The sequence below is a fragment of the Atta cephalotes genome (genome assembly GCF_000143395.1).
Source record: "Atta cephalotes unplaced genomic scaffold scaffold00018, whole genome shotgun sequence".
Lineage (NCBI taxonomy): Eukaryota > Metazoa > Arthropoda > Insecta > Hymenoptera > Formicidae > Atta > Atta cephalotes.
This window is the reverse complement of record NW_012130082.1, coordinates 4,679,424-4,689,776: the sequence shown is the minus strand read 5'-3', so window position 1 is coordinate 4,689,776 and position 10,353 is coordinate 4,679,424. Positions and strand designations below refer to the sequence as shown.

Genomic DNA, 10,353 nt, shown 5'->3' with positions numbered 1-10,353 from the left:
CATTATTTTTCCATTCAATTTCATGCAAAAATAATGGATTTCTTTTTACTACACCTAATATATAACTATTTGCTTACCATCTGGTAGTGTAATACCATCTTCATACCTAATATGAACGTCTTTGATATTTAATTGTAAATTTTCAATAATATTTGTTACTAGAGACGTGCCATAATTTAGCCAGGAACTATAACTTGAAGCATAATAACCAGGATCATGCTCTATATCAGCTCTCCATCTGGCTTCCAAAGCATCCAGTCGACTGAGTTTATATTCTAGTATTGCTTGTTCCTCTGCTTCATTATCATACTGAACATTATGAACATTTGTTTTTAAATTTATCAATATGTATTGAAACATATATATAACACAAATGCATCTATATATTTATATAAACTTTCTGTCAATACTATTGAAAATCTATTAAAATTCTAAGATAATAGAAAACAGAAAATTATTTGTACCTCGTCCAAATTAATTGGTCCCGCTACTAAATAGAGCTGCTCTATACCTATCACCCATGATGCGGTCCTTATCTGTCTGACTGGTACTTGTAATCTAACTTTACCAATAAATCCAGCCTTTACTTCCATTGGCAGCCCAATATGACGCAGAGCCTCACGTTTCAGGGGTAAGTTTTCTAGTTCAACTTCTCCTAATACAAAAAAGACATCCATTAAGAAAATAATATAACTCATATAACTGCAGTACTACAGTTATAACATTGACTTTTTATATAAAAATAATATTAAAGAAGACAATATAGAAAATACACAAAATAAACTTCCCTGTCATAAACCAATAAAATGAATACACGTATTCTGTCATATATATTGTCAGTATATATATCCAAAATCTATAGCTCATGTCATATACTATAGATTTTCAATACTGGTTGGAACACAATATAATGAATATGATAGTGTGCGAACATATGTGACAAGTTTTAGATCTGTTTTTTATTCTTGCAAACTAAACTAAAGAATCTTCTTATTTTCATCAAATATGTTAATTTCATTTTAAGTTCTAAAAGTGTACATTAATTTAGCTTATAGTTACAAACCTATAGTTAACAAATTATTCTTCAAATAAATAAATATATATATATTGTAAACATTACACAAGCTTTATAAGGTTTTTATAGCAAAAGTAATAAATGCGTAGTGTGACATAACCTCACCCGATAACAAAGCAATGCTGAGCTGATCCGTATTCAAATTCTCCACGTATTTGCCGAGATAATTATTTAGCACCCAAGCAACGAGTCCCTCCAACATTTTGAACAAGCAATATTTTTGCTATCCAGCCGGAAATGTGTATGCGAATGCGAATAATGGCCTCATAGGTTATGTTCTCTTATATTTTTTGCGAATTCTCGAAATCTGCGAAATAACAGTGCGTAAGGACGATAAATTTCAACGATTCGTGTTTGACTTTCGAGCAAACGATACCTCTCATATCCCGACTATTGTTATATCCCTCATTAAAAATTCGTATTTCACCAACGACTTCGAAGCCCATCTTAAATAACGGTTCTCCTATTGATAATCACCGTCAACAATTGTGGTAATCATTGCTCGCGTTCAAAAAGCACAATATTTGTACAGCATATATAATTCGATCTGCAATTGGAGAATACATTTTTCCATCTACCAATCAGATTCATGTTGTGCTAGTAATGTCAGTTGATTCATCGAAATTACGCGATGTCCAAACAAAATTTTCAATTTTCAGCAATATTCATCTTTTTCGTTTTTACTAAACAAAATATTTTAGTAGTTTTTAATCATTGTCACCAGTAGAAAAACTACTGGACGATATCAAAATTAAAATGCTCTCAAATATAAAATGCACTCTTCTGTAATTATTATATAATCTATCGAGTAACGCTTGTTTTCAATCTATTATTACTTTTTATGTTCTTTATATCTTTAAAATGTTTTGTAGATATGTGATATGATTTTAGATATGTGATATATATATATATATATATATATAATAAAAATCTATTAATTTTTATAGGTTCTTCTCGTAGGTTCATTTTGTCTGTCTTCTTCTCATCAACTGATTTATGAGGAACAAAATAACATCAATACTTTCAATGTTATTAATAATGTTGTATAATGTTATAGTTTTATTATTTTGATGTCTTTGATTTGTGACTTTTTGGATTGGAAGATAATTACCAAAAAAAAAGAGAAAAAAGTAAATATTTATACTTTGACATTCTCACTTTTGTTTTTTACTTATTATATTTATGTTTATTCTGCGCACCCCGCTTAAATGTAAATCTCTTTGAATACATAATAAATTAAACAATATTAAATTCAATTTACGTTAAATATACAGTAAATGTATTTTTATCCAAATTAAAGGTGAGATGATTAAAATAAACATTTAGAAGAAAAATGAGAAGAAAACAATAAAGAGAAAAACAAGAACAATTTGCTTTTTTTTTACTGGCAGTAGTCAATTTTTCTATTTTCGAATGTGTTGCAAATAATTGTTGAAAATATTCTACGCGTCGATGGTCGATTCTCGCGATTCCATGCGTATCGACAGAGTAGTAATTCCGACATTTCCATAATCGCGAGTAATCTCGGCGAATGTGCGCGACGAGCGAAGACACGAGCGATAATCTGACAATGTGGCACCTGCGGCAAAAAGAGGACTTCTAACCTGCCTTCGTGCTGACTCAGACTGAAAAAGTGACATTATGTCTTAGAATACGAATAATTGGCATAGTGCACCGAAAAAAAACGCGCGTGTATTATATGTAATTATGTCTGCATGCGATATACGAAGATGAATCTACTGTCGGTCGTTTTTGGGGTCCTCTGCTTCCTGGACGTGTTTAGATCCTCCTACGCGTGGGACAACGACGAGCTAGAGGTGTTTGACGTGGTCGAGGAAGTCAACCAAAATTTCTACGATGTGCTGGGCGTTACGCAGGTAATTTTTCTTGCATATATGTTCGAATGTACATTCGCAATGTTAATGTAATTGCGCGAATGCACGCACGAAGCAACAAACCTGATTAAGATTGATGTAAATTTTTCTCTTCAGTCTGCAAATGCTTCGGAGATCAAGAAGGCTTTCAGACGCCTGTCGTTGCAACTACATCCAGACAAAAACCCAGCAGAAGATGCAGAGCTGCAGTTCAGGAAGGTATTTTAGAAACTCGAAGATGTGTGACATGCTGAAGTTCTTAAATTAACATCTTTGAATTTCTTTTTCAGTTAGTCGCTGTTTATGACATTTTGAAAGATCCTGGAAAGCGGCAAAAATATGATAATGTACTTGTTAATGGACTGCCCAATTGGCGATCTGCGGTGTATTATTATCGCCGTGTCAGAAAAATGGGATTATTGGAGATGAGTCTTATTTTATTCACAGTTATCACGATAGGGCAATATCTCGTAGCTTGGGCGTCATATTTTGAAAAACGGTACACTTGTGTGAGTAACATATCCTTACAACTAAGAGACCATGCTTCTGTTTTTTTATGTAATTAATATAAAAAATTAATACTTATATATTATGATTACAGGAACAAGTTTTAGGTAGTAAACTTCAAAAGCTACAAAAAAAAAATAGAAAGAGCAAAATAGATGTTCCAGATTTAGCTGATATTTTAGAAAAGATTCCTATTCCAACAATGTGGAACACTCTTCCATTTCAATTACCAAAATGGATAATAAGTTCCATGATAGCTATACCTTCTACTATTCGTCTCATCTTTCAACTCTTGAAAGAGAGGAAAGAAAAAAAAAACAAGAGGAAGAAGAGGCACTGTACGTTTACAATTATTATTGTTATAGTTTATATCTCTCATAAAAACCTAAATATTTTTTTCAGAGCACAAGAGAATGAACAGCCTGAACCAGAAATAACATCGCGTAGTATTAGGAAACGTAGGTCTGGTTTTACACCGCAAGAAAGAAGCGGTAATAATTCTAAGGAACCTGTAAAGAAAGAGGATTGCGATTACACGAATCATGTCTATGAGAAGCCAACGGTAGCTGGTGGCTTGTGGACTGATAATGATATACTAGAATTGATAAAATACGTGAAGAAATATCCTGGTGGAACTCCAGAACGATGGGAGAAAATCGCGAGCGTTATGAATCGTACCGTTGCAGAAGTTACGCATATGGCTAAGAAGGTTATTATTCTGTTATAATTAACTTTATTTCACTGTTATAATCAATTATATTTCTTAATAAATCGACTACAGAAGTTGAGTCGCGTATACTTTACGTTAGGTGAAAGAGGAAGGTTTGAAGCCTGCTGAATCAGTGGAAGAAGTTTTTGCGGAAGAAAAACCGAAGAAGATCAAGACCCGCAGTGAAAATACAGTCAGCACTGCTGAGTGGAGTCAAGAACAGCAAAGGGCATTAGAAGCGGCTCTAACGAAATATCTCAAAGGTACATCTGTAGATAGATGGGAAAAAATTGCAAATTGTGTCGAGGGGAAAACAAAGGTACAATTATTTATATTATACTTCTCCTTATGGAATATAGAAATGTTTAAATCTTCATTTATCATTATAATTTTAAAATTACATTGCTTGTTTACAGGAAGAATGCCAAGTACGCTATAAACAATTGGTGGAATTAGTGAAAAAGAAGCAGCAATTTCAATAGTTCAATTTGTATAGAATTCCGTTTTCTCGAAAATGTACTTTGTACCGTTGAGCCAAAAAATAGTATTACTGAACAATACCATAAGTGTGAAAGTGAAAAAAAGTGATATTTCCTGATTATAAAAAATATCAGTTCGTCTAGAAAATCATAAATTTCCTACAAATTCTTTTATACAAATGGTGCGTCGACTGTGTTATATGTAATATGAATATGCGTCCTTGAAAAAACTCGGTTATTATAAAAAAGTCAGAAATGAATTTAAGAAAAGAAAGAATAAATTAAATAGAGAAATCCTTCCTATGTCATCTTATATTAAATGTTATCGAGAATGTATTTATTTAATAAATTTAATAATTAATTAAGAGGGGAAAGACTGAAAGCGTATAATCTTAAAACAATGCCCTCTTCTCTAAGAAGACTTGATTACTCAATGTATCATACCTTATCAAAATAATTTCTGGTGATAAATGTTGAAAAATATCGAAGATCTAATATGATGTGAATGAGTATGATTATATATTTACAATGTTTACAAGTATGTACACTATAGAGATCTGTAAATAATCTTTTTTTTTATGCATTCTTGTACATAATTTCATTATGTTACATTTCTCCAATTTCAGAATGACATTATAATAAAATCAATTCAATATCTTCGTATCATAAACTGCCTTATTCCTTATTTCCTAATAACAAAAAGTTCTTTTTTACATGTATCGAAAATGTAATATTGTACGTGCAAAAAAATGTTCTTTGTTCCACAAAATCTGGTCACTATAAGTACAAATTGTTGCTGCATAAAATCAATAAAAATACTGAACGCTAAGATTGTTTGTTCTATATCTCTACAACTTTCAGAAAAGTGAAACGCCGAGTCAAATTACTGTACCGAAATAATATTTACACAGATTATAAGCGCGTTCTTTAATTACGTCGCCTGCGGACTCGCGATATTCTCCACGCGTTCGGCTCTTCGTACTTATTGTAGAGTGGTTCCAGTCTTTGATTCTTTTTAAACTTGCTAAGTTTGGTCGGATCGCTGAACTTAAAGAATGCGGGTGCAAACTCCACCAACCATTTCGGATCGATCGTCGTCACTTCTCTCATGTACTCCTTGGTAGTCTGTACCAATTCGTGATAGATTACCCATTCCGGCTGGCGATTGAACAACGCGCTACTTGGATGAATGTACACCACTTGGCTGTCGACTAGTGTTCTGTAGCCCTCCTGTGGATCTTTTTTCGCAGCGTTTCTAAAGAATCCTGAGCACACTGCTTTCTGTATCCGCACTGTATTTTTACCGGCTGACACTACGTCCAATTTATGCCTGTCCATTATACCCAGCAATTGCTTACGCACATCCTGGGCACGCTTCAATGTCCTTATCTGCACAAAATTTTCGTAGCACCAGGCGTTACTCAACTTATTGTTCTTCCAGGAATTATAGACTGCCAGTAAAGTCAGGTGATCGCCTTCGGGTTGATTGAACTTGGCTTTCTTCTGATCGGCCAAAGCTTGCTTATCCTTCGGTCGGTAGAAAACATTTTGAACGGACAGCATACTGACGATAGTTAGAATCTCATCGGAGCATTGAAGATGTACGCTCATGATTAACATCTTGGACAGATTCGGTTCCAGCGGGAATTCTGCCATTCGCCGACCCAGCCGTGTAAGTAGACCCTCGTTATCGAGAGCGCTCAAACTGTGCAATGACTCTAATGCCATGATTAGTGATTCCACTGGCGGCGCATCCATGAAATCAAAATGCAGAAGATCATTGATGCCCATAGTCTTCAGTTGTAGCACAGTGGTGGCCAGATTCGTACGTTGTATCTCCGGAACCGGTGTTGGTAGCATCTCATCTCTATAAGCTCGTTCGGTGTAAAGCCGATAACACTTTCCAGGTCCGGTTCTGCCAGCTCTTCCGCTTCTCTGTTTTGCTGCTGCCTGACTAATCGGCGTCACTATAAGACTGTCCATGCCGGTTTTAGAATTGTAAACTTTTTGTTTGACAAAGCCTGGATCAACGACATAATATATTCCATCGATCGTTAGACTGGTCTCGGCGATATTCGTGGCGATGACAACCTTACGTGAGCCGGGCGGCGCCGGCTCGAATATTCTGGTCTGCATTTCTGAGGGCAAGGCTGAATAAACTGGGAGGATAATTAGCTCTGGTACATCTGGACCTAGTGACTTCATGCGCTCATAAAGGATCTCACAGGCAGTATCAATCTCCTCCTGACCAGTGAGAAAGAGCAAGATATCGCCTGGTGGCTCACGTAGATGAATCTGCATGACAGTGATAAGTGCAGCGTCCAGATAGTCAGTCTCTGGCTCTTTCGTATACATTACCTCGACTTCGAATGTGCGTCCGGGTATGGTGAAGATTGGTGCCTCGAAAAAGTATTGCGAGAACTTGACCGCATCCAGAGTAGCGCTAGTGACGATCAATTTGAGATCGGGTCTGCGACCTACCGCTTGCTTTAGCAGACCGAATAGCACATCCGTATGTATCGTTCGTTCGTGCGCCTCGTCTAGCATAATCACTGAATATGTTTTCAGATCAAGGTCCATCAAGCACTCACGTAACAACATACCATCCGTCATGTACTTGATACTAGTTTCTGGCCCGGTACAATCCTCGAAACGGATGGTGTAGCCCACCTCCTGGCCTAGGCAGCAACCAAATTCCTCCGCCACTCTCTTAGCCACACTCATTGTTGCAACACGACGTGGTTGCGTACACCCAATCTTGCCGCGCGCAGTAAAACCGGTCTCCGCTAGATACTGTGTGATCTGCGTCGTCTTGCCCGAACCGGTCTCTCCAATTACAATTAGAATCTGATTGTCCGTCACAGCTTTTACCAGATCATCGCGCAACTTATAGATTGGCAAGCTTTGACGTTGCTCCAACAGTGTCAGATTAGTCTTTTTGCCGAAAGATGACTTTTTACCGCCTATCACGTGCTTCTTCCATTCGGGTAGATCTTGCGTTTGTAGGCCAATGCCACGCATGTTTGCCGCCAAGGTACGACTCTCCGCTTCAGGTAACGGATCTATCCAATTCTTATTCAGTCCAGTGGGCACAGAATCCATCTCCTGCTCGCGCTGCAGCATCTTCTGTTCTCTTCGCTCCTTTGCCAGAGCGCTCTGCATCATCGCTGCCTGCGCCAGTGAGCCATCCGGGTTTTTCACTATTCTCACGGGACTGAGATCACCCAATGCTCTACCATGACCATGCAAAAACGGCGGTTCCTCTTCGACCAGCTCGATTTCCACGTCCTCTTCTTCGTCGTCCTCTCGTGGCAAAATTCCAGTCTCCGTGTCGAATTCTGGCAATTCGCTCCTGTCAATGCACGATGCGGCCAACATCTGCTTGATTTCCCATTTCTCCGGCGACGACAAACGTTGCACGCGCTTCCTAGAGTATGTTTCGTCCTCATCATAGTTACCTTGAAGCTCCAGCAAAGAGGTAGGCCTATCCGGATTACGTAAATGCTTCTCGTCTTCGTCGGCTTTCGCGATTGGCACCACGGGATTTAAATCTCTCCCAGTTTCCTGATCGACGTCCTTCATGCTCAAAGATACCTTCTGTCCACCGACGCTGAGAACTTTCACTAGAACTTTCTGTCCTCTGGAGACCACGTCGCTCGCGTTTGCCACTCGACCCTCCCGCCTCAATTGAGAGATATGAACCAGGCCCTCCCAACGACGTCGCAAACCTTCCAGTTGAACGAAACAACCGAAAGGCACAATATTCGCGACTTTACCCGCGTAAATCTTACCTACTTCCGGCTCCACAGAGAGCGTTTCTTCGACGGAACGGGATCTGGATCGGTCGGCATCACGTCTCCTGGAGTGTCTCGTATCTTTATGATTACGAGACGACGATCTCTTGCGTTCTCGGGATCCGGATCGTCTCCTGCGTGCTCTGTCACGTGATCTATAACGTGTCCGCGATCTGGAACGCGTTCTGGATCTGCGCCGTCTCTCTTTTTGATTCAATGATCTGTGACGCCTTTTGTCCCTTGACCTGCTTCTACTCTTCCTTTCTCGCTTATTCTTTTTTTCGCCGTTGTCAATCTTACCGTTACTTTTCTCGATATTCGCAGAGTGTTTCTTGTTAGACGGCGCGAATGCTTCTAGGGAGGCCATAACGTCGTTGACGATATCTTCATCATTAGTCTCGGAACGTGGATCGTCATTCGGTAAAGCCAGCGCTGGAAATTTTATCGCCAATTCGTCCTGCTTATTCTTAGACGGCTTCTCGGTAGACGATTTCACGGGTTTCATATGCTGTATTATTCTGAGAAGATTTGCTATGAAGGAGTCCGAGAATTCGGCTCCATTTTCAATCAGTACCTTCTTGAATGATAGGAATGTCTTGTTATTTTCAGCCAGATGTATAATGAATTCAGCCAAGTCCTTGTCATTCAATCCCAAATGATTCTCCAATTCCGTGCAGATTTTTGACACCAGAGATAGGTGTTCCAATTGATTAACCTCTTCCATTTTATCCGCACAAGATATTTTGTGACACACTTCTTAATTTCTTTACTTAAACCTGGATACTTAATTCTTGCGACACTTATTAATAGCGACAAGAGCTTTCGATCAAACGCTTGTTTTCCACTTATAACTCTGTATTACTTGCATCATGATTACAAGCTAGAAATTACTAGAAATAACGCAAATACAGGCGATCAGAATCATCAGAGAATTACAACAGCGTCTAACCTAATCTTTCCATCACTCGCGCCATCTATACGTTCATTTACTTGGAATTTTGACGTATCACTATTTCGTTGGTAAAGTTCTGTAATGCAGCGGCGTGAAACTGAAAATGCTGTATTTTACCGGTAAAATAGTTCCTGTGTTATTAAACGTGGAAAGGGAGATTATATTTGAATTGTTTACTTCATAGAGAAGGATTATTAATTTACTCCTTTTTGGTTTATTCAAAGATTTGGATGCTACTACAAGTATTTGATTGTTACCTGTAATAAAGAATTGATAAAATTCAGTTTAAGATGCAGGAGAGAGACGAAGGCACGGAACTTTCTTCGAATGATAGCGACCGAATCGAAACTATACGAATGGAATTGAGGGAGGCTGCCTTAATAAAAAGGAAGGAGAATCGTTTATCCGCCTGGAACAAGAGTCGTATTAATTTGGGAGAATATCCTGGGGTTGAATTGTTTTCCATCGAGTACATCGACAAGAAAGTAAAGCTTCTCAAGAGGAAAAGAATATCCCTTGCAGATTACAGATATTTGCCCAATGCTCTTATTCAGGTATTTCTCACTGAAGTAATTTTTATTAAATATCATATAGAATTATATTTTAATCTTATAAAATATTTTATAGAATATCTTATAAAAATATAATCAATATCTGTAACGAGCAGATTGTTCTAAGAATTACAATTCAATTTGTATTATATTCTGTACAAAAAAGCACAAACATTTTGATTTACTCAGACTTTATCGGTACCAAATTATAGATTTAAAAAATTCATGAATCTTTTATTAGTCTTGTAAAAATGTTATAAAATAAGATTTTATAAAATGTTCATTCAAGATTAATATTCATGAAGATGCAAGCAGCAAATTATATACACACACACACATATATATATATATATATATATATATATATATATATATATATATATAATAATATATATATTAGTTATTATTACTT

General features: G+C 37.2%; 4 protein-coding genes across 4 annotated transcripts in view; 2 read left to right on the top strand and 2 right to left on the bottom strand.

Annotated features, from left to right (window-relative positions):
• Nucleotides 1-1,277, bottom strand: part of LOC105618810 (vacuolar protein sorting-associated protein 13D) — a 16,113-nt gene extending 14,836 nt beyond the window's left edge. The window contains exons 1-3 of the mRNA XM_012200340.1: nucleotides 1,181-1,277; nucleotides 465-655; nucleotides 78-309 (exon numbers count right to left, since the gene is read on the bottom strand). Coding sequence (XP_012055730.1) covers nucleotides 78-309; nucleotides 465-655; nucleotides 1,181-1,277 — 520 coding nt within the window. The remainder of the gene's footprint in view (nucleotides 1-77; nucleotides 310-464; nucleotides 656-1,180) is intronic.
• A 1,513-nt stretch (nucleotides 1,278-2,790) lies between these two features.
• LOC105618809 (dnaJ homolog subfamily C member 1-like) lies at nucleotides 2,791-5,018 on the top strand. Its single transcript, XM_012200339.1, is given in 8 exon segments — nucleotides 2,791-2,952; nucleotides 3,067-3,168; nucleotides 3,240-3,458; nucleotides 3,551-3,761; nucleotides 3,764-3,794; nucleotides 3,859-4,165; nucleotides 4,266-4,484; nucleotides 4,582-5,018. Coding segments are annotated over 8 exon segments (1,317 nt in total). The 3' UTR covers nucleotides 4,648-5,018.
• A 182-nt stretch (nucleotides 5,019-5,200) lies between these two features.
• On the bottom strand, nucleotides 5,201-9,162 carry LOC105618808 (ATP-dependent RNA helicase DHX8). The gene has a single exon (XM_012200338.1). It carries the CDS (start codon nucleotides 9,160-9,162, stop codon nucleotides 5,572-5,574), a length of 3,591 nt encoding a protein of 1,196 aa, XP_012055728.1. The 3' UTR covers nucleotides 5,201-5,571.
• A 584-nt stretch (nucleotides 9,163-9,746) lies between these two features.
• The window catches only part of LOC105618904 (importin subunit alpha-9), a 2,012-nt gene continuing 1,405 nt past the window's right edge, over nucleotides 9,747-10,353 (top strand). The window contains exon 1 of the mRNA XM_012200433.1: nucleotides 9,747-9,944. Coding sequence (XP_012055823.1) covers nucleotides 9,747-9,944 — 198 coding nt within the window. The remainder of the gene's footprint in view (nucleotides 9,945-10,353) is intronic.